At 58.1% G+C, this 22378-nt stretch overlaps 1 protein-coding gene across 3 annotated transcripts in view; it reads left to right on the top strand.

Moving 5' to 3' along the window:
- Window positions 1-22378, top strand: part of VAV2 (vav guanine nucleotide exchange factor 2) — a 171938-nt gene that overhangs the window by 27322 nt on the left and 122238 nt on the right. For all 3 annotated transcript variants that reach the window (XM_036901424.2, XM_036901422.2, XM_036901420.2), the window contains exon 2: window positions 4922-5038. In XM_036901424.2, coding sequence (XP_036757319.2) covers window positions 4922-5038 — 117 coding nt within the window. The remainder of the gene's footprint in view (window positions 1-4921; window positions 5039-22378) is intronic.

The raw sequence follows: 22378 nt of genomic DNA, 5'->3' as shown, positions 1-22378 counted from the left end.
TAAGTGAGACATAAAACACCAAAACCTTCACCAAACGGTGAAACAAACTCGGTCCTTTCTGTCTCTCTTGGGACAAAACCTAACAGCCGTCGGTTAAGCTGCCCGACAACAGGCAGTGGGTCTGGGCGAGGCCGGCCCCTGGAAGACCTCCTGCGTGGGGAAGCTGCTGCCCCTCTGCCAGCGCCTCTCCCTCCCCGCACAGCTGGTGCAGGCTCTGCGCAAGGGCAGCTCAGGTTCATCCATCAGCCTGCCGGCGCCCCCTGCACCTCACCTCCCGGCATGCCTGGCTAGGAGACGGCCCGGAGCGGAGGAAGCGTTGGTGTTAGATTGTCCAGGCATAATCGAGCCCCCAGCACCCCTCAGATGCACTCCACCTGGGCTGGCGCTTTTTTGGCCTGGAGCCGCCGAGGAGCCGGGGGCCCCCAGCACCGGGTGCTGGTGGCAGTCACAGTGGCTTTGGCCCCGGTGCTGGGCCCTGGCTGTGGAGTGCCAGCCCCGGTCTGGTCTCCCGAGTCTTCCTTTCCTCATCTGTGGGATGGCCGGTAAAGGGTGCCCACGTCCCGGAGCTGTGGCTGGGCCTGCCAGTTGGTGCGTTGGCATGGATAGTGGGACGTATGCGGGAACGAGCCGTCGTGTGGAGCGGCGGCTGTGGGTGGGGATGGGGGCCTTGGGTGCCTCTGTCATGGGTCCCCGCTCCCTGGTAGAGAAGTATGGCCTCTGTGGAGATGTTGACACGCGGGCACCCGGGAGCGCTCCATAGATAGACCTTCCTTCCTTCCCTAGACGTGCGCCCCTGCTGTGGGTCGCTGTCCAGGGTATTTGGGACCCGGAGGGTGAGACGGTCTCCGCTTCTGTCCTCATGGGGCATCCAGTCAGCTTGTCACCTCCAGGCCAGCTGTTGACCCCAAGGGCCCTGAGATTGAAAGCACCCTGCCAGCAAGCTTCATCGATTAAGTAGTGATGAGGCCTTCCCAAAAGGCTTCTGGAGTGAGCACGGCATAAATGAAGGAAGAAGTTAATTCACTGTCCCAATTTTTATTGATCAAAGACACGGTTGGCTGCCAGTCAGAGCGTTTGATGGGCGGGCCTCAGCAGTGAGGCCTCAGCGGCCAGTACCTGTCCCACTGGAGGGAGCCGCGGCTCACTGTTTGTCATCGTGAAGTGCAGTTTTAGTGCCACTTGTTGAAATTATTCAAGAAAACTGAGTGGGGTCCATGAAAATTTGAATATACAGACCTGTGCCTCTTTCAGAAAGATACACGGGTTTTAAAAGAAATTCCTGTTCTCCCCATGGCCGGGGAGTGGACATGCCCGTGGCTCTCCTGCAGCAGGGCGTGCAGGGAGGATGTGGTGCGCCGCCTGTTGTCCTGCAGCTGTGGCCTTGAGCAGAGAGCCTCAGGCAAGCCGTCTCCTGGAGGCCCCTGGTCGGCCTGTGGTCTCTCCTCCCCAGACAGGAGGCCGCAGCTACGGGGAGCTGGAGGCTGGAGGTGCGGATGCAGGGTGTGGGCTGCGGCCACTCCTCAGCTCCAGCTGATGGCGACCAGGAGCGATGTTGGCCCCGAGTGCAGCCACAGGAGCCTGGAGGGGCCGTGGGGGCCAGACCCCTGTCTCCGTTCCTCCAGGGCATGATGCCGCCAGACCCTGGGCTCAGGGCGTCAGGACCCGCTGGGGGTCCCGGCCCGGCTCTGCTCCCTCCCCGTCTCTGGACCATTGCCCTAACTGGCGAGGGAGACAGGTAGTGACCATAGAGTTTTGCCTTTGGAACCAGGCCACCTGTGAGGAAAACGGGCACTGATGATAAGCACCCAGGGTAACTGGAGGGACCTGGGACTCGGGGACACCCTGAAGAGAGACCCCAGCCTCTTAAAGGCCTTCACTACTCTGGAGCAGATGTGGGTCCAAATATTGGCCCTCCTGCCTTCCCATTGGGAGCAGCAGTTCTTAACCCACTGTGCCTCAGTTTCCTTACCTGTAAAATGGGGTGACTTGTTGGAGGGTGGGGAATAAAACTCTCAGGTGGGCAAAGCCCACAGCTCAGTGCCAGGAGCAGACCAAGCTCTGTGAGAAGATGCAGGCTCCCGCGATGCCTCCTCTCACGGCGGAGCCCAACGCCAGTGTCTGGGTTCCTGCTCCCAGACCCGCTGGGTCCCTTTCCCTGAAGTCCAGATCTGTGCAGGCTGCTCAGTTGGCCAGAGGCCATCCCAGGGTGCCTGGGGAGGGCCCAGAGCTGCAGGTTGTGGTCCTGCAAGTCAGGGGCCTGAGTGGCCACAGTGGGCGTGGGGCTGAGCAGGTAGACGCTGTGCCCACTGGGCAAGGGGTGCCTGCCCATTCTGAGCCCCAGAGGAAGCCTGGCCTTGCCCGCTGCAATTATGGGTTAGGAGCCATGCAATTAACTCTAAAAATGGGAGGCTGAGGAGGAATTAAAATACATGCTTAGTGGAAATTAGAGACGAGTGATGTGCAAAAAATAGTGTGGGGCTGGAGGCTGCAGGCATCCTGTGGGCAGGCGGGAGGGGACGCTCAACTGCACAGCCGCCTGAGAGGCTGGGGCAGAACCGCCTCCCTGCCTCCACGGTGTGGCTGTGCGGGCTGGGCCCAGGGCCCACACACGGGGGGCTTAGAGCAACAGAAACGCCACCTCTCACGGATGCGGAGGCTGGATGTTTGAGGTCAGGGTGTCAGCAGGCCTGGCTCTTCCTTGCGGGCTCAGATCTGCCCCGGCCTCACCGGCTCCTGGTGGGTTGCTGGCCCGCTCGGCCTTCCCTGCTGGGGAGTCTCACCCGGTCTCCACCGTCTCTCCCATGAGCTCCCTGCGGGTATGTTTCTCTGTGTCTCTCTCTCTCTCGGTTAATTTGTTTTATTGTGGTAGAACATATAAAATGTAACATCTACTGTTTTAACCATTTTTGAATGTCCCGCTCAGTGGGTTGAAGGCATGCACAGTGTTACGGAACAGGCACCACAGTTATTCCCAGAGCTTGTCCATCTTCCCAAACTGAAACCCCGTCCCCCTGAGCACTCACCCCCTCCCCAGCGCCCGGCCCCGCCGAATCGTCTACAGACGTACCTGTCCCAGGCGCCTCCCGGAAGTGGGACCCTACAGCCCCGGTCCTTTTGTGTCTGTGGTCTTCAAAAATGCCAGGTCCTGGAGGACACAGGAGGGTTTTCGATCCACACTGTCCATGTGAGGAGGTGTAGCCACATGTGGCTGTTACATTTAAATTAATTAGAATGAAGTTAAATTACAAATGCAGCTTTTCAGTTGGACCAGCCATGGTTCAAGTACTTAATGGGCACGTGGCTAGTGGCTCTGCTACTGGATAGTGCATACACTGAACACCTCCATCCTTCCAGAAAGTTCTGTGACAGAATACTGCTCTATAGTTTGTGGAGATGAAAGACATACCACAAAAATCCGGTGTGAAGTGGAATCCGACCCTGGGCCAGAATTTGTTTTTGCTGTCAGGACATTTGGTTGTCATTTTGTCTTTATATACTGAGGAAATGTAAGTGGGCACCGTCTGTAGGGACCCGTGTTCCTGTCCCGATGTTGGGCAGGTGCCGTGACTGCGGGTGAGGGGTCCTGTTAGGAAATACACAGTCATGTGTTCGGGGAAGTGGGGGGTTGTGTCTGCAGTGTATTTTCACATCTCAGAAAAAGTTAGTCAGAAAAAAACACACACAGACATGCACACACACAGATGTGCACACAGCCCCACACATGGAAGCATGTACACACACACACACACACACACACACACACACAGTACAAAGCAAATGAGTCTGTGTCTTCTGTGACCGGTGACCAGCCCTGCCAGGACAGGAGAACCCAGCAGGGGTGCTCCAGGACGGGGGCCCTGCCCCAAGCGGGTGGGCTGGTGGGCACACGTGTGTATCGGCGGGGGTAGCACGTGCCTCCATGGAAATACACACAGCTGGGTTTACGCTGGGCCTGCTGCAGCTTCTGATTCTGGCCTGTCCTTCCTCTGGGTCTGTCCATTCTTTGAAACTTCCGGTGGGCAGGTACAAGCTCCCTGAGGTTCGCTGGAAATCGAGCTTTAGGGCCTTTAGCGAATGGTCACTGACGAGGACGGCGGGTCTGAGAGCCCGGGTGCTTCAGCTGCACTGGGTGGGCTGATGACTCCCACACACCACATGCCCACCTGTGCCTTGAAGGTAATAGTCAGCACAGTGAGGCACGTCGGGTGAGGGGACTGGGCCACAGCCACTCTCCCCTGGTCCCAAAGTTAGAACAGTGGACAGGATTTAAGCTAGGGGCCAGGGTGGCTCCAGATCCTGCTCTCCGGGCCACCTTGCCTGCTGTCCCCGGGAGTCCTTCGCCAGCCCCTCCATGAGGACTGGAGGATGGCCATCCTGTCTACCCCAGCCCATGCCTCCTGCCTGGTTGCATTGCCAGCTGGGCCCAGTGCAGGCTGGGAGCTCAGATGTTGGGTCACCGGGTGGAGGGGGTGCCCCAGATGTTGATCTGGGAATTCTGGCTTTGTGCTCGCACCAGCCCTCTCCGTGCTGTGGCTGGCATGTGCCCCTTCCATAGTGGAAGTCCACCCCGGCTTCCCGGGGGCGGTTCCTGGCTATCAGCTTTGTCCCAAGTACAGTCACCGGGTGGGTCTGTGCTGGGGAAGGTGGTGTATGTGTGCCCACAGGCGCGTCTGTGCTCTGTCCCTGCGACTCAAGGCCAGCATATTTGGTCCTAGCCCTGATCTCTGGAGTGGAAAGGTGCTGGATCCCCGTGGGCAGGTGGTCACGAACGCCGGGGTGAGCCGGGGGCCAGAGGTGGCGAGGCTCCCCCGGGCGGCAGCATGCTCGTCCATGGCGGCACCCGGAAGCAGAGCTTACTGCGCTCGTCGCCACCGTGCTCACAGGCTCTGCAGCGCTGATGATGTCCCCTTCTCTCCTCCAGTTCCTGTGCCTGAAGAACATACGCACCTTCCTTAAAGTCTGCCATGAGAAATTTGGATTAAGAAACAGTGAGCTGTTTGACCCCTTTGACCTCTTTGATGTTCGAGACTTCGGGAAGGTGAGTGGCCTTTTTCGCTGTTCTCCAGGCATGGGGGCCGAGTGCTGGCTCCGCAGCAGGTGGACCAAATAAATAGAACGGGGCCATGCCTGTCAGACACAGAGTGGAGTGGGATTTTCTGTCCCCATGGCCAGCAGGGGCAGGCTGGGTGGTGTCACGAACAGGAGGGGACTCTTGGGGGCTGGGGTCAGTGAGATGGCCCCTCCTCTCCCGCCACGGTGCTGACGTCTGGCTCATGAGCCCAGGAGGGTGGAGGGAAGGCGGGCGTGGAGGAGGACAGGACTGGGGCTGGCGCCCAGGCCCTGCCTTCCCAGCCGGGGGACCCTGAGTCTCTACCACCTGGGTCTCTGATTCTTCGTGAGACACTAGGCCAAGGTCACCAGCTCCTGAGGAGTCGATGGAGATGCATTTACTGTGCAAAATCGTTTATCGTGGCCTTCCGTGAAAGGAAGCCGTCGAAGTCAGACCTGAAATAATCAGGTTTCTATCTCTGGCTCTGAGCAGGTGTTGAGCAAGGATGGGATGGTTACCTGAACCCCCAAGTTCCTTGGAGGTGATCCCCTAGGTCCATGGCAGACACCCCGGGAAGCCTCCCTGTGTTCTCAGGAAGTGTCACCTGGCAGCTGTCATGTGGAAGCCCTGCTGCCACAGTTGAGGGGTACCTGAGGCTGGGCAGGCACAAAAGCTGAGGTGGGTGGCAGTGGCTGCAACTCATTGTTGGTGACCCTAGGTCTCGAGTGACACAGGGTGTCACAGGCCGTCCGAAAGCATAGCAGGTCCACGGTCACTTCTTTTAAATTGCTGGGGTCAGGGTTGTGAAATCTTCTGGATGGGCAGGGGCCTAGGGATTGAGTGTAGGCCTGGGTCTGTGCTCTTGGTAGCCAGGTATCCCCAAGTCCCTGCGTGCCCTTGGGGGACTGGGCTACCAGACCCTTCCCTGTGCTTCTGGTATGGGCTCCGCAGATTGGCCACTTCCCAAACGACCTGAGGAGTGGGTTTCCACCTGCCGATGGGAAGTATCAGAAGATATTTATTGCCTAATTTGTCTGAGGGCCATTACCAGGGACTTGGTGTTTGAGGACATGTTCTATGAATGCATGATTTATGAAATGCAAAGGGAATTTTGTATATGCAGCTGCAAATGCTGAGAGGTCAGTTCCAAGAAGGGCCCTTACTTGAAGCACCGTAAAGTCTCAAATTAGCATCAGTAACTAGGACTTTCCCATAAGCCACCTGGGCCTGATGCTACTGTTTCCTAGTTCTGAAATTCTCTAGAAGGGGTCTTGAGGGACCCATTCCATCTCTGCGTGTAGTCGATCACCAGTTCTTACAGGTTTCTGTTCCCCTCAATGACTCACTCAGGTCCCTACTGCTGCAGTGCCTGCCTGGGCCTCTGAGGCCGCTATGCTGCCCTCTACCTAGAGGCACATCTGCCAGGGTGGGAGCCCCCAAAGCTTGAATGGCGCCGTGCTGGTTTCCTTTCCCATGAGTGGGATTTGCTTTCAAATGGATTGGAAACTCTCTCCTGTTCTTTCTCCTTGTGAATAGCTGTGCTGTGGGTGGGGAGAAGCCCGTGGCTCTGGAGAAGGACCCTGAGAACACAGGCACACTCACTCAGGCACATGCAGTTTTTTTCTAAAGAGCTGCCTCTCACCTTCTCAAGCCTCTCATGTAGTTGAAGTCATTCCTTGGGAAGAACAAAGGCATTCATTCATCCATTTCCTCATCCATCCACCCACCCATCCACCCATCATCCATCCATCAATTCACCTGTCCATCCACCCACCCATTCATCTATCCACCCACCCATCCGTCCATCCACCCACCCACCCACCCACCTACCCATCCACCTATCCACCCACCCATCTGTCTACCCATCTGCACACCCACCCATCCATTACCCCTCCACCCACCCGTCTTTCTGTCCATCTGTCCATTCATCCGTCCATCCATCCTTCCATCCACCCACCCATCTGTCCAGCATTCCACCCACCAAGTATTTGTTGAGCACTTACTATGCTGGAATAGAGCAAAGAGAACGCCTCGCATGACCTTTGCCCTCCAGGGGGGCAGTCATGGTAGCTGTTGTGAGTTGGGGATAGACAAAGGTGTGAGAAAGTGAAAACTCCAGAGCCTTCCCCTGGGAGCTGGCAGCTCGGGCCCCCTCAGCTGTGGCCCTGGAGCTCTCTGCGATTCTGCTGTGGAGACGCCGCACATCGTGAAGGTGCAGCTCCCGCCCTTACGGGAAGTGCCGAGCCCGCCCCAGGGATGACTCCCGCCGGGGCCTGGAGGCTGGGGCCGATTCCCCGGAGCTCTTCCCCTTCACAGAACTGTCCGCCCTGTGCTATTTAAACCCTTCCATAGAGCAGAGTAAACCAAGGTGGGTGTTTGTGGAGGGGAGCTGATGTTTTGGGGTACAGGAAGCTCTGAAAAGTGTTTCCTTATCCTAGGAGGGGCAGCCCCATATGGTCTGGGTCCTCTCTGCCCGTGGCCCAGGCACCTGGGGAGACCCTTGGCAGAGGCCTCCGCAGGGCAGCCGGCAGGTGGGCCCCCAGACACCCTCGGCCCAGCCACCACGGGAGCAGGCCCCGCTCTCCGGGGCACCGGCCAGGCCCCTCACGGGGCTTCTTTCTCTGCCTTCTCTCATCTGGGTTCTGCTGGAGCCGGTGACTGAGGAGGCGGGCGGGAGAGGTGCCTCCTGGCAGCCAGACCTGGTGGTGTCTGGCCTCTGCGAGTACCCGGGCCCTTTGAGCTCCTGTTCAGGGCGCAGTGAAGGCAGTAGCCACCCAGCGTGTGGCCCGTTGTCAGGCCTCAGAGAGGAAGCGAGCACCCAGGTCCGGGTCACTTCTGTTAGTACTCGGTTCCGCCGGCCGGCTGCTCCCCCACCCAGCCAGCTCCGGTCTGGGGGGCGAGGGATCCAGAAAGTTGGTCCGGAAGTCTTCTCTTGGCTGCCTTCCCTTGGATTTTCCCAGAAGATGACATTAGCGGTGTCAGGTTTCAGCTGGAACCAGCAGGGGAAGGCTCCCCACGGGGCCCAGGGCGGAGCTGGGCCAGTGCGGGGAGCTGGAGCCTGCCTGCTGATGAAATCCTGCTCCCTCCCCGGCGGCAGGGGAGTCCTTCCGCATTCTCCTTTGCTCCCAGGTGTGGGCACCTGCCTGGTAGGGACCAGGAGGCGAAGGTGTGCGGGAAGGCTGGACGGGTGGCCAGCATTGGCCGGGTCCTCCCGGGCCACCGTTGCCCTCGCTTGGAATCCGGTTGGGAATTTTAGAGGGAAGATCCTGGTGAGAGTGCAGGGTTTCTCTGGCTCACTTCTGGTGTTTTTGTCCCTGGAGATTCCAGATAATAATTGTTAGGAAGTGGCAGCCCCACCTCCATACTGTGACTGGCCCTTTCTGTCAGCTGCCTCATCTGCCCAGCGTGTGCCAATGCAGAAGTTCTCATTAACCCATCTTGCAGGACAGGAGGGGGCAGCTCAGAGGGTAAAGCAACTTGCTCAAGGTGGAATGGCCCAGTGTCTGGGCCTGGCATCACCACTGGGGTCCATCCAGTGGCCCCGGGCAGGTGACGCTGGCTGTGCCTTAATTTCCTCACCTGGAAAATGGGAACAGTCATACCAGCCCTCCTGGCTGTGCTGCGGGCTGGGGCGCTGGGGGCTGTGAGCAGGTGGGGAGTAGGCGTTTTTACCATCTTCACCATCAGCAGCAGCATCACATTCCTCTGTGGTAACAGCCACCCTCCAGCGTGTGTACTCGCACCATTAAGCCAGGCGTGGAAGTGAGCATGCCTTCCAGGAGGTGCGTCTGTCCTTCTGTGCAAAGGATGCAGGGAAGGCTGGCAGCGGGGAGGAGGAGGGCGGAGGGAGCTTCTCCTAAGTGGCTTGGGAGCCCCAGAGGGGTGGAACCCCAGCCTGTGGGGCCGCAGAGGGCATCTGGCTTGGGACCTGCTGCCCACTTCCTGCCGGGCTCACCCCCGGCGGCTGGACAGCCTTCCACACTCCCGTTCTTGGGCTTTCCTGCAGGTGGCCCTCTTCCTAAGGGTTTTCCCCAAAGCTGCAGGGCTGCTCTCCTCACCGACTTGGGGCCTTTGCTCCAGTCTTGCTATTTAAAATGGCAGCTCCCCCTTCCCTGCTGTCTCCTTTCTGCACAGTGCTGCCCACACTCCAAGAAATTTCCTTGCTTCCTGGGTTTGCTGGGCACAGTTGGCCTCCCCTGACTGGACCGGGAGCTTCCTGGTCAGAGGGACTTCCCAGCTTCTGCCTGATGTCCCCCAGGCCCCTCAGATCGCACCTGACCCGCTGGGCTCTGGTCTGTGTTTGTGTGGATACGTGACTCTCACAAAAGGAGCCCGGGTGGGATTGGTGGGGGGCACCTTGCAAGAGACCCCCCTGCTCTCAGTGGGGTCAGGAGGCCCAGCTGCCTCGCCAGGGCCTCGGAAGACTGGACATCCCGGTGCTCTCCGCATCGTCCCTGGGGGCACCCATGGCCATGTCAGGGACCATTTCCAGTCCCTGTGTGCCCCCAGCTAGGCCTTCCTTCCCACCTTGGACCTGCATCTGCCCCTGCCTGGCGTGCTCACTCTCCGTCGCGGTGGAATCACGCCCTAGAGGAGGCCCTGCGAGGCTGTGTCTCTCGTCTGGATTAAAGAGAAGAGCACACGCTTTACGAGATGGGCTTGACCCCGCCATTTACTATTCATCAGAACATTTTGCTAGGCCCGGACACTTCCCGGGCAGTTCACCCTGGCCTTCAGCAAGGCGGGGGGCTGACTGGCAGACCACTTACTAATTTGGTGTGTGGAGTGGGGCCAGTTCACCAAGCGTGGGCCTGCCGGGCACTCCGTCCACCCTGGCCTCCCTTCTCCCACGGCGGCAGTCACTCAGTGGATGGAGCCCAGTGCGCTGTGTGTCCCCAACTTCTGCCCCTCAGGGACCTCCCGAAGTCAGGAAGGGGATTGAGGCTCAGAGCACACGTCTTGCTTGTGCTCCACAGGCCCTGGGCTGTTCTGGCCCAGCTGGTGGCAGAGGCAGAGGTCCTGCGTGCTCTGCTCTGCCCCCTCCTCTCTGCCAGGTGAGGCAGCTCATGGCAGAGGACAAGGCATGGTCGGCCTGTTGTGGTCGATGTCATGGGCCTCTGGTTTCAAACTGTGTTTTTAAAACATAGTTTTAAAATGGGGAGGCCAACTGTGACCGGCAAACCCAAGAAGCAGGGAAATTGCTTGGAGAGTGGGTGGTACTGTGCAGGAGTTTGGGAAGGCAAGCTAGAGCCATGTGGAGGCCGGGAGGGCAGATTGGAGGCCAGGAGGACAGTGTAGACTCCAGGAGGATAGATTGGAGGCTTGAAGAGCAGTGTGGAGGCCAGGAGGACAAATTGGAGACCAGGAGGGCAGTGGGGAGACCAGGAGGCAGTAAGGTGTCCAGGAGGGCAGATCGGAGGCCAGGAGGGCAGTGGGGAGGCCAGGAGGCAGTAAGGTTTCCAGGAGGGCAGTGTGGAGGCCAGGAGGCAGCATGGAGGCAGGCAAGGCTGTCTGAGGAGAGGCCACGGAAGGCCCAAAGCAGGAGGAAAGGGCTGACCATTAGCTTTTTAAAGGACACAGGGCAGGAAAGGATGTCTGTCCTGACTGAGATCTAAACAGTTGCAGACCATTCCTTCCTGCAGTGGAGTTCAGGCTGCTCTGGGCCTTCTCAGGAGGGTGGGAGGACACGGGGAGGGCAGGGCCTCTGAATCAGGGTGAGTCCACTCTCATTTGCTTTCTTTTTGGTGTTTGCCTGACATTTTGTTTAAAGAAGGAGTTTTGAAGAGGGTTTTAAAAAACATAGTTTGAAACCAGAGGCCCATCACGTCGAGGATCCCCTCCCTGGGACTGGGGCTTGGGACTGTCATCCCCAGGCCGGCCTGGGGGGCGCTGGCAGTAGGCAGGCCCAGTCACCCCACCCAGGATGATGGCAGGGTGATGTCCTGAAGGTGGGAGGTCTCCCAGCATCAGTGGGGTGAGGGAGGACCGCCCACCCATCAGCACCTGCCTGCCCGGCTGGGCGCAGAGCCTGGATCTGCTGCGCAGCCCAGACCCCGTCATCTGTGGCTGAGGTGCCTTTTGTTCTTGCTGGAGTCGGACGCCTCTCCCAGCCTCTGTCCCACTCCTCCTCTGCCTGGACCCCTTTCCATCAGGCCGTCCTTCCCTGATGCCGTCCCCCAGGCCTGGCAGCACCTGGTGTGTGTGAGCGGGTATCACTCATCTGTCCAGCACCTTCCCGCTGAGCCCACGAGGGCAGCAGCCCGGCACCCTGACAGTCACCCTGGAGGAGGCCAGTTTTCTTTGCCAGACCTCTCCGTTCCTGTTATTACTGTGACCTCCTCCGCTGTCCCTGCCCCTCCCCCAGACAGCCACCCACCACTGTCCTCTGGCCTTAAGAGAGCTGATGTTTCTGGAAGCCAGGTAAAAGTGGAGCAGTTGAGGCACCTTTGGAAGCCTGGGACAGAGTGTGGTGCTGAGGAGCAGGCTGAAATTGGGACCCAGCTGGCATCCGGCTTGACCCACAGGCCTCACCTCAGGGTTGTGTTTTTCCCTTCTGTAAAATGGGTTTGCACATGGGCCCCTCCACTGAGAACTGCTGGAGAAGGACCCGGGGCACAGCTGCACGGCTGCATGTGTGAGTCCTTGAGATGGTGCCTGGCACGGTGCCCTCCTTACACCATCCCACCCTGGACCAGTGGGTGACGGCCCCGGCAAAGGGCAGGGCACACCCGGCCTGCGCTGTCGGACTGGACTGACGAGGGTATGGAGCTGTCTTAGCTGGTTGTCGATTTCTCCATTAGCATCTGAAGGGGCGAACGTACCCCCCGAGCTCTGTCCTGCCAGGGAAGAAGGTAGCCAGCAGCCTTGGGGTATCCACCCGACCCCCCTCACCTCTGTACCCAGCCCCTGCACCACCCAGCGTTCGCTCATCCTCCTTACGTCTGTCCGCTAATTTGCTGAGTGCACAGTGCTTTGTGCTCACCCAAGGCCGCCCGGCACCCAACCTGGTGACGCAGATGTCCCTGCTGTGGCGAGTCCATTTGCGCTCGGGTCTTAATGCTTCCCGAGAGCTGCGGCATCCACTCTGCACTAATTACTTCTTCAAATGCAGTCACTGCGGAGCAGCAGCCTCCAGACCACGTAGGCTAAGGCTTTCTGAGGTTTTGCTTGAAATCATTTCCTCCTTTTGTCCGTTAGTTGTCATTTTAGGGTGTTATTAGCCCCCCACTTTCAGAAGAACTTGACGGCCAGGCACACACACGCGTGCGCCTGCACACGCAATCGGATCAGCCCATGGGGTGCTAACCACTGTTTTGTAGCTGGTGGTGGGAGTGGTTTTCTCTTTGCTCCCCTTCCAGGGATTGGCCATCATCCCCTTTATAGTGGGCAGGGTGGAGGGCATTTCGGTTTGGTAGCCGAGTCCCTGCGGGTCTGACAAGCGGGATGCTGGGAGAGCTGGGCCTCCCCTTCTGTGAGATGGTTGGTTCTGGTGTGCGAGGCCAGGGAGACTTGGGGTTGGTGTTTTGGACCAGGTCCCAGGGGGCTGTGATGCCCAGAACGGAGTCAGATCTGTGAGCGGGATGCTTGATCCCTGGTGGGTGACCTGTACCCAGTGACGCCTTTCCTGCTTAGGATTCATTTCAGGGCCTTTGGGTGCTGGTGGGGTAGGAGTCACGTCTGATGGAGAAGCCAGGAGTGGAGGAGATGGGGTTGGGGCCAGGAGTGGTGCCTCCAGGCCCTGCTTTGGCCCCTGAGCCTCACTGTCTGTGGGCAGCTCACTGCTTGCCTCCGTGGGCCTTAGCGTCTCCATCTGTGACCAGAGGGCTGGGCTGCCTGGATGACTGCTTGGTGGCAGTCCTTGGGGTACCTCTCTTGTCCCCATGCTGTCTAAGCTGGGCACATCTCTGTCACCAGGTGGGCGCTACCCAAGTGGCCGAGAGCTTGAATTCTCTCATCCAGTCCTGCTCCACTTGTGCCTGCTTTGTTTCTGTCTGCATCTACAGTTAATTAAATTTTAATTGGCTAATTGTTTCTCCCCAGTTCCCCAAGACATTAATTGTTTCCACTGAAATCAGACAACTTGATGTTTCCAGCGAAAAACCTGAATGAACTGAGGAAAGAAGAAAAAAGTATCAAAATGTAAATGATCAATTGTAACAGTTTCCCTTGTTGGCACCCTGGAAGGCCCTTCTGGTGGAGTACTCCCTCTCCCAAGGGCAGGTAGGGGTCGGCGACCCAGCGGTGGCCAGGCGTCGGCAGCGGGGTCGGGTGTTCTGGGGGCAGCCCTTCTGCCTCACCCGGTGTGTGGCTGTACGCTCGCTGGGGGCAGTCGCCACGGTGGTCCGGAAAGTGTTTTCCCACATCTGCAGCAGCAAGAGTGTTGGTGAAGCACACAGATTCCCTGGCCTTCCACCTGAAACGCAGGTTCAAGAGTTTTTGCTGGAGTCCTGGAATAATTATCCTGCGTGATGTTTTTCGACTTTCATTCTTTGAAAAAAAAACTTTGTGATAAAATGGACATAACATGCACTTTACCATCATGACCACTTTAAAGTGCACGGTTTGGTGGCCTTCCGTGTCGCGTACCACCTCACCGAGTTGTGTACCACTGTCTTGCTCCAGAGCTGTTTCATTCCCTGAAAGGAACCCCTCCTTCCGCCTCTCCTCTCCCCAGGCCCGGCAACCTCTAATCTATTTTCTGTCTCTATGCATTTGCCTTGAAGTTCTGCACATTTCATGTAACCAGAATCGTGGAACTTGTGGCCTTTTATGTCTGGAGTCTCTCACTCAGCACTCACTGTTCAGGGTTCATCCACATTGTGGCAGGTGTCAGAATTCCCTTCCTTTTTGAGGCCAAGTAATAGTCCACATTAGGGATACGCTGCACGTTGTTTGTCCATCATCTGTTGATGGACGTTTGGTCAGTTTCTAAGTTTTTAACTGTTGTGGATGATGCTGTTACAGACACAGGTGTGCAGATATTTGTTTGAGTCCCTGCATTCCTGTTTTTTTTGATATACACCCGGAGGTGGAATTGCTGGGTCATACGGTAGTTCTGGGTTTTTATTTCTTGAGGACAACATGCTCTAATGTTCCCCACAGTGGCCACACCATTTTGCATTCCCATCAACAGTGCACGAGTCTTCCAGTTTCTCCACATCTTAACCAATACTTGTCATTTTCTGTGTGTGTTTGAACAGCCCCCCAGTGGGTGTGAAATGGAATCTCGTGGTTTTGATTTGCATCTCCTTAAAGATTAAGGATGTTGAGTGAGCCTCTTGTCATGTGCTTATTGGCCATTTGTGTATCTTTGGAGAAATGTCTATTCAAGTCCTTTGCCCATCTCTCAGTGGGTTTTTTATTGTTGACTTGTAGATGCTCTTTATGTATTCTGGATATTAACCCCTTATGAGATACATGATCACAAGTATTCTCTCCTATTCTGTGGGCTGCCTTTTCACTCTGTTGATAGTGTGATGCACATAAGTTTTTAATTTTGATGAAATCAAATTCATCTGTTTTCCCATGCGTTTGCTGTCATGTCCAACAAATCATTTCTAAGTCCAATGTCATGAAGCTTTCCCCCTCTGTTTCCTTCTAAGGGTCTTATAACTTCAGGTCTTACACTTACATCTTTGATCCCCCTTAATTTTTGTATATGGTAAAGGTAAGGGTCCAGTTGTCCTTTTTTACAGGTGGATGTCTAATTTTCCCAGTGCTGTTTGTTTAATAGACTGTCCTTGTCCCATTGAATTGTCTTGGCACCCTTGCAGATAATCATTTGCCCATATAGCTGAAGGGGGGCCAGGTGTCTGGGTTTTAGGCCAGGGCAGCCAGCAGCCACCTGCTGAAGGGCGATAAGAGGAATGTTCACCCCAAGAACAAGCCCAGCTCTCACCTGCCCTGAGACCCCCACCTTTAAAAGCTCCCCACCCCCAGTGCTGTCCCTGCTAAGCTTCTTAGTCCCCATGGGGTGTCAGGTGCCTTCCTTGGTGTGTGAGCCCAGGCAGGTAGACACTCGGGTCACAGCCTGGACAGAGCTAGGGGGAGAGGAATGTGGGGCAGGTGCTCTATCCCCCGAGCTCATCCAGGTAGAGCAGGTTGGGGCTGCCCCACTACTCCCAGGAATGGGGTGGAGAAGCTCCCGGTGGCTGCAGAGCAAGGGTGAACTGAAAGCAGAGGGTGCCTGGGCCCTCAGCAGCTCTGAGTGGGCCAGGAGCACAGGGCCACAGAGCCTGCCTTTGGCGTCAGTGAGGCACACCTGCACGCCGTTACCTGGCCCATCCAAACCACCTGTGCGGGAGCTGCAGGTGAACAACCGCCTGCGAATGCCGCTAGAACACCCGCACCCTTACGCTCCTCGTGGCTTAATTTCCACGAAGAAGGAGCCTCTTGGCAGGGCTCTGCAGAGATTGGTACTAATCAGGGGTTGATTCCTCATACTTGCTCAGGCCTGGGGCTTCCTCGAGGCTTTGTCCTGGAGCCGGGGGGAGCCCGTGGGGACACAGAGGGGCCAGCTGTGAAGTCAGAGCCTGTCCCCGGTGTGGCCCATGGGATTGCCGAGGGGCCGCTCCCGGATGAAGGGTGTGTCGCAAGGTGTCTGAAAGTAAAGCTGCTTCTTTGAGGAGCACTGGTCAGGGCAGTGGAAGGATCGGCATGACATGCGTTGAGAACGTGAGCATGGGCTGACTGGGCGGGTCTGCAGGGGAGGAAACCTTGTGTGGGAGGCCAGGTCAGTCGGGCCTGGGGCCTGTCCTAGCCTTCCTGGGAGGGCTGGGCCCCTGGCCTGGGCTGAGGCCATACTGGGCTTGGCACGGCCTTATAACCATTCTGGCTGGCTTGGGGCCTTCCTGGGAATGGACCACAGCCCTGATGTCCCCCCCGGGGCCCCGCTGCTGGCCTTTGCAGGGAGCGTGTTGACACTGCTGGCCCAGGTGTCCTCTCTGCAGTGTGGTGGGGCAGGGGAGGTTAGCCCTCCGGGGTCCCTTTTAGCCAGGAGGAACAGGGACTGTGGGAGTGTCACATGGCAGGCAGAGGTGAGCACAGAGTCCCCAGCTGCAGCCCTTAGTTGCTCGGTGAGGCTGTGGAGGGCAGCAGTCAGGGGCACGGGTCCCGCTGCACCTGGGCTTGAGACCAGAGGCTGGGCTCCTTAGACCAAGACATAGCTTTCCCCTGGACAGGTGGTGGCCTCAAGAGGAAGGCTGCCCGGCCTCCCTTCCTCCTCCGAGATACGCACGGAGTGCTGGCGAGGCCGGGGCAGCGTGGTGAGCGGAATGGGCCTGCCCTGCTCCCGTGGGGCCCCCTGTCTGGTGAGGTGGGCACACTCCCACGGGCCTGGACCAGGAGGCTGAGGGTTTTGGGGAACCCTGCCCAAGCGGCATCCCCAGCTTTGGTCTCCAAGGATGTTTGGAATACCGTCTTCTCTTAAGGTTGTGCATTTTCAAAGATAACCCACTTGAAACCAACGGCATTTATTAAGTAATTCGTTTTCCCATTTTTAATTAATCAAAGACTAATTATGAGCTACTTCTCAGAGTTTCCGATCCGCACCTGAGAGCCCGGCGCCCTGCGTGGACGGTGCGCCGGCAGGAAGGGGGCAGGGAGCTGGGCACTGGGTCTGTTCGGTGTGTTCAGGGTACTTGGAGACCATGGGACCGTGACCTCTGGGGACCTCAGTTTGGGCCCGTCACTGAGGTCACCGCGGGTCATCAGTAGGTGGCGTGGTGGCTGTGGGGGTCTGTGTGCTGTGGGGAGGCAGCAGAGGGAGCTCGGGGGGGGGGGTGGCACCCCCAGCCCCCAGCCAGCCTAAGGCTCCTCTGTGTCCGGGGCCTGGGAGGGTCTGCCAGGGTGCCTGGGGAGGGGTGAGTCCCACAGCTGGCCTGTGCCTGGAACAGCTGGCCTCAGTGGTCTTCCAGCCCAAACCCTTATGTGCCAACAGGGCCTGAGGCCTGGTAGGGACCCAGCCCCTGGAGCCCAAACGCCAGGCTATGGGGGGCCGAGGGCAGCCTCTCAGAGTGACCAGGCGGGGTCTTCAGCCTGGCCCCTGTGCCTGTTTGGGCAGCCGCACTCGTATCACTTGGGGGGGTGGGTTGGGGGGCGATCGGGTGGGGTGGGGGAGGCCTGGCTCCTGGCTCCTGGCAGGTACTAGGGGCCGTCCATATTGCTGGCTTTGCCTGGCCCAAGGGCAGGCCCCACCAGGGCCTCTGGCCTCCCACAGTGATCTGGCCCAGAGATGGAGGAAGGTGGCTCATGCAGGGTCTGGGCCGGGCAGGGTGGAGCTTAGCTGGAAGCCGTCCCGGGGCCCAGGGCCAGCACAGGCCTGCTTGGGCTCCCCTGAAGGACAGGAGGGTGGGGCCGAAGGCAGGGCCTCTCACCTCCCCACCCAGGGATGCAAAGCCCTCAGTCTGTTTTGCTTCCGAGACAGACCACATCCATCTGGCTCCCACTCTTGGGTCGTTTCCAGCTTGCGTTCCTTCCTGATCTGAGACTGAAATGTTTTAGCTGGTGGCAAAAATGGCAAAGTGCCCTTTCTCCCTCCCAAGATGGGTGGACTGTTCCAGAAAACTCCAGCATCCTGGCACGTTCCCTCACTGAGCAGGCAGCCTTTGACCTGTGGATTAGAAAGGCAGGGAAGCCGTCGGTTCTCCTGGCCACTGGGCCTCCGCTGGAGCCTTAGGGTCTGATTCCCAAGCCCCACCAGGGCCTGCACACTGGGGAGGCCTGGGCAGCCTCGCTTCCGGGAGTCTCCACTCCTGTCGGTACCAGCTTCGCAGGTTGGCTGCGAGAGTGGGGAGATAGGACCCCCGTGCTCCACCCATAGAAGGTTCTGGAGCGGCGCACAGTGCTGGTTTTCCCTTCAGCGGGCAGTGGGGAGTGTCAGAAATGCAGAGACGAGGCAGAGGAGGAGGCTACGGAGGTCAGGGCGTAAACCTTGCGGGCCGCAGCTGGTCAGGGACGAGGGGGGAGAGACTGGAAGTCCTGGAGATGACCCGAAATAGGAGTGTGGGCCCCAGGCTGGAGGCTGTGGGCCCCAGGGACTGAGAACCGGATGGAGTCAGGCCCTGGTCTGTGTTTACCAAATGCGGGACCTTCGTGCTGGTGCTGTGGTGCTGCGGGACCTGGCTGGCCTTGACTGCCTTATTTACAGAACGGAAATGCAAGTGATACCAGCCTCCAGGAGCTGCGAGAGAGACCTGGGTTGTGCCAGCCGGTGAGGGCTTGGAAACCGCCCCCGACCCCCTGCCTCCCACCCCGCTGACCCCCACCATGGCGCTCTCGCCTCTGGCCTGGATTCCTAGCTGTTCCCTCCTAATGGTGGTGGTGGGGTAGCAGCCGGGCACGGGCCGCATAGACAGAAGCTGGAAAACAGAGAAATCAGGCTTGTCTTCCTGCGGCGGCTGGGCCCCAGCTCCTCCTCCTGTTTAAGAATAGTTTGTGGCTGAGCTGGAGGCGTCAATTCTTCCTTAATGTTTCTAATGGTTCCCTATTAATTTAACTGGAGAAAATCACCCTGAAATGTCTTTCAAGTGGAAAAGGACAGTTGTCCTAATACTGTGGGCATATCATTAGGAAAAGCAAATTAAATCATGTTTAATGGTGTTAGAACCTCAATCACTTCGGAAGATGGAGTTGGTGAAGCAGGGAAATGAGAAATTGCTGATGCCCTTCAGAAGGAGGTCATGGGAAGGAGGGTCCGGAGCACTTGTGGGCGTGTGGGGGGCCCGGGTGGGGACCAGCCTTTCCGCAGTGTTGTGTAAACGCTCTTTCTCACCCATCCCAGTCTCTGCCAGCGCGGTGTGGGGCTGCTGTAGACTGAGTGTGCCCCCCCCCAACTCATATTGGAGCCAAATCCCCAGAGCATATGTTAGGAGGTGGGGCCTCTGGGAGGAGCTTGGTTTGTGAGGGTGGGGCCCCAGGACTGGGGTCTGTGCCCTTATAAAGAGACCCTAGAGAGCTCCCTTGCCGCCTCTGCCGTGTGGGGATGGCGGTCTGTGAACCTGGAAGCAGCCCTGCCAGGACCCCGAACCTGCTGGTGCCTGGATCGCACCTCCAGCCTCCAGAGCTGCGAGTGGATGTTGCTGAATCGCCCAGGCCGTGATGTGTTGCCGCAGCCCGAACGCACTAAAACAGGTCCAGCCAGCCTCTCCTGCCTCCAGGGCTCGCTCTCTGGGGTCTTTTGGGTTCTGCCTGTGGGGGCAGAAGCAACTGAGCCCTCTGTCGGATGCCTGACCAGGGCAGATTGCTCCGCTCCCTAAGCCTCAGTTTCTTCATCCGTAGAAGGGAGGGTGGCGCTTACCGCAGTGGGTTAAGCGAGTAGCCCTGGTCTGGGCTGACCCGGCTGGAATAGCCGCGGCCCCTCTGCGCTGCTCACATTGTCAGTGGGACTGGAATTCTGTTTTTGAGTTGCTTATGGAGAGTATGTCTTTGCGACTCACTGGAAATGAAAGCTCTACCTCCTGTGGGCATAAGAAAGCCCTTCTGGTAAAAAGATGAGTGTTCTTTTTCTCTCATGGTAGATTCCCTGTTCTCTGATAACGCCGTAACAAATATCCAACTTGATGTTCCACACTTAGAGAATCAGACCTTTGACTGAAGCCCCTGTTGATGCAGGAAGGCCGACCCCCAGGGGTTTGTCAGATCCTCTGGAGAGTGGATGCTGGTTCGGAACGAGAGAGAACTTGGGCCCCTCGAAGCGGACGACGCAGAGGGCAGATGGCTAATGAGTTAGGGAGGGATGGCCTGGGGCCGGGTGGGCTTTGGGGAATAGGGACTTTCTCGCAGGCAAGGAGGGAAGCAAGGTGGGGCCTGCAGGACACAGGGCCCGTGAGAGCAGTGACCTTGTCCATGTAACTACTGAGCATTTACCGTGCACCTGCCCCCCAAATGCAGGCCTGTGAATGGGGGCCTCATTTAATCCTCACATTTGATGATGGGGCTCAGAGAGGTGGAGTGACTGGCTGTTGGGGGACCAGCCCATTGGCACCTGGGCCTGTTCTTTTTCACCCTCTACCTGACCTGCCCAGTCTTCACACAAAAGGCACTTAATAAATGCTCTTAGCATGACTGAACCAGCCAAGGCGTGCTTCGGTGGAGTGCTGGGCTCTCTCCGTCTGCCAGGGAGGTGGGTCCCTGCAGTGGGGGTGCTTTGCTCCAGCTCAGATTCAGGGACCCAGTGTCTGGCTCTCCCCACCCCTCCTTTCTCCTTCCTCACTGGCCACTGGGACTCCCACTCACCCAGCCACATTCCCAAAGGGCAAGCTTCCCTTAAAAAGTCACGCGGGTCCTGGTCGGGCTCAGACACCAGCTCTGGAGTTGTGGGCAGACAGTGTGTTGGTCCTGGGCTCGCCCAGCCACTCCGCTCGGCCCTTGGCAGCGCCCACCGCCTCCCTTTTTAACGAGGAGGGCTTTATCCCCGAGGAGTGAGACTTTCCACATGAACCACTGTCTGAGCATTCAGCTCAGGTGCGGCTCTGCCCCCGGCCCATCTCCTTCCTTTATTCTGCCTGTGTGAGCGCATGGCCTCAGCCGCTCCAAGGGGCAGTGGGTAACCTGAATGAGGGGGGCCTGGGCAAAGACCCCTCCTCCCCTCCCCATCCCCCCGCCAGCTTCTGGAAGGGATGGTGTGTGTGTGTGTGTGTGTGTGTGTGTGTGTGTGTGTGTGTGTGTGTGTGTGTGTGTGTGTGTGTGTGTGTGTGTGTGTGTGTGGTGAGTGTGACGACTGTTTGGCACATTGGTGTGTGTGTGTGCATGCAGGGTGTGTGTGCTTGTGTGCGTGAGCATTCCCACTGTTTTCGGTGGGTCTCTCCCTGGTGCTGGGGCTCCCTGAAGGCTCACATTCTCAGACGCCTTGCAGAGCAGGCGTGACCCACCCCCCAGTTCCACTCCCCCACATCTGGCATTTTCTTCAAAGGAAAGGTCCTCCTTGTAGTGGCGCTGCTCCTGGGGAGTTCAGGTGCGTGTCTGCAGCGGGAGCCCGTGAAACGTGGAAATGCGTCGAATCCCCCTGGACACACCAGCTTGGGGTGTGGTGGCCACAGGGAAGGAAGCAAGAACAGAGAGGAGCCCCTCCCCGGGAGCGGAGGCCGAGATGCAGCAGCCTAGCTTCAGCCGTGGAGCCCCTGGCGCCCTCCGGGGAGCATCTCCCCCGTCCCCGGCTCCTGGCAGACTAGAGCTGGGCCTCTTCAATGTGTGGGGGCCCCTGAGTCGGGGGGAGGAGACCGAGGGGCGAGTCCAAGTCCGGCTCCCCCGCGTGCTGCCCTTTCCCAAACCCTCGGGTGTCACGTGTGCTTCTCTCGGCTCTTCCCACTGGTGACAGGATGTCGGTGCCCTGCGGCCAAGGGCACCCGTGATCGCCAGCATGTCCTCTCTTCCAAAGCCCCAGACCCCTTTCTCTGCTTTGTTGAGTCAGGAACAGGCCCCGGTGACCGAAATCAGAAAGGAGTGCCGGCCTCTCCTTTGTTCAGGGGTGGAAAACACAAAGCAAACAGTCTACTGTTCTTACCACTTTGCAGTGTGCAATTCTGTGGCATTCAAGTCACAGTATTGCACAGCCATCACCACCATCTGTTCCAGAAGGTTTCCATCACCCGCAAGGGAGCCCAGTGGCGGCCATGCCCCAGCCCCCGGCACCCACCAGCCCGCTGGTCTCTGTGGATTTGTGTCTCCTGGTCATTTCATATAAACAGATCCTGCAGCACGTGGGGTTTGCGTCTGGCCTCCCTCACTTGCACGATGCTTCCAAGGTCCACCCGCCCTGTAGCGGCCCCAGCGCTTTATCCCCTTCGGTGGCCCCATGCGTTCCACTGCCCGAGTCACCACTACTTGTTTCCCCATTTGTGTGTTGACGGACGTGGGGGTTGTTTGGTTGTGCGAACATTTGTGAGCCAGGACCTGTTTGAAGACCTGTGTCTGAGTCTTCGGGGTACATACCTGGGGGTGGAATTAATTCTGTGTCTTACAACCAGGACCATGGCCTTTCTGCCTTCAGATGACAGCCCAGGTCACCTCCTGGGCTTTAGGGTCCCGGGTATTTAAGTTGAGCTGTGGTGGATTACTGTTAAGCTGTAACATTGTAGCTTATTCGAGCCTGCTTGCCACTTGAGCAGGGATGTTTGTGACATGGTGGGGGCTCCAGGAGGAGGGCTTCCTGAGGGAGGCAACACCCTCCCTGGACCCACCCGGAGAATGTCTGCCAGTGACGCCACATGATTCTCTCTGCTCCTCTCTGCTAGGCACCATCTCCTGCTCCTCCTTACCCCTTTCCCCCCCCATAATCTTGCCATGGCCATCCCTAAATGATGGTCTCAGCTGCCACATCTCTGGGACCAC

Source organism: Manis pentadactyla, chromosome 3 (genome assembly GCF_030020395.1).
Source record: "Manis pentadactyla isolate mManPen7 chromosome 3, mManPen7.hap1, whole genome shotgun sequence".
Taxonomy (NCBI): Eukaryota; Metazoa; Chordata; class Mammalia; order Pholidota; family Manidae; genus Manis; species Manis pentadactyla.
This window is presented reverse-complemented; position numbering and strand designations above follow the sequence as displayed.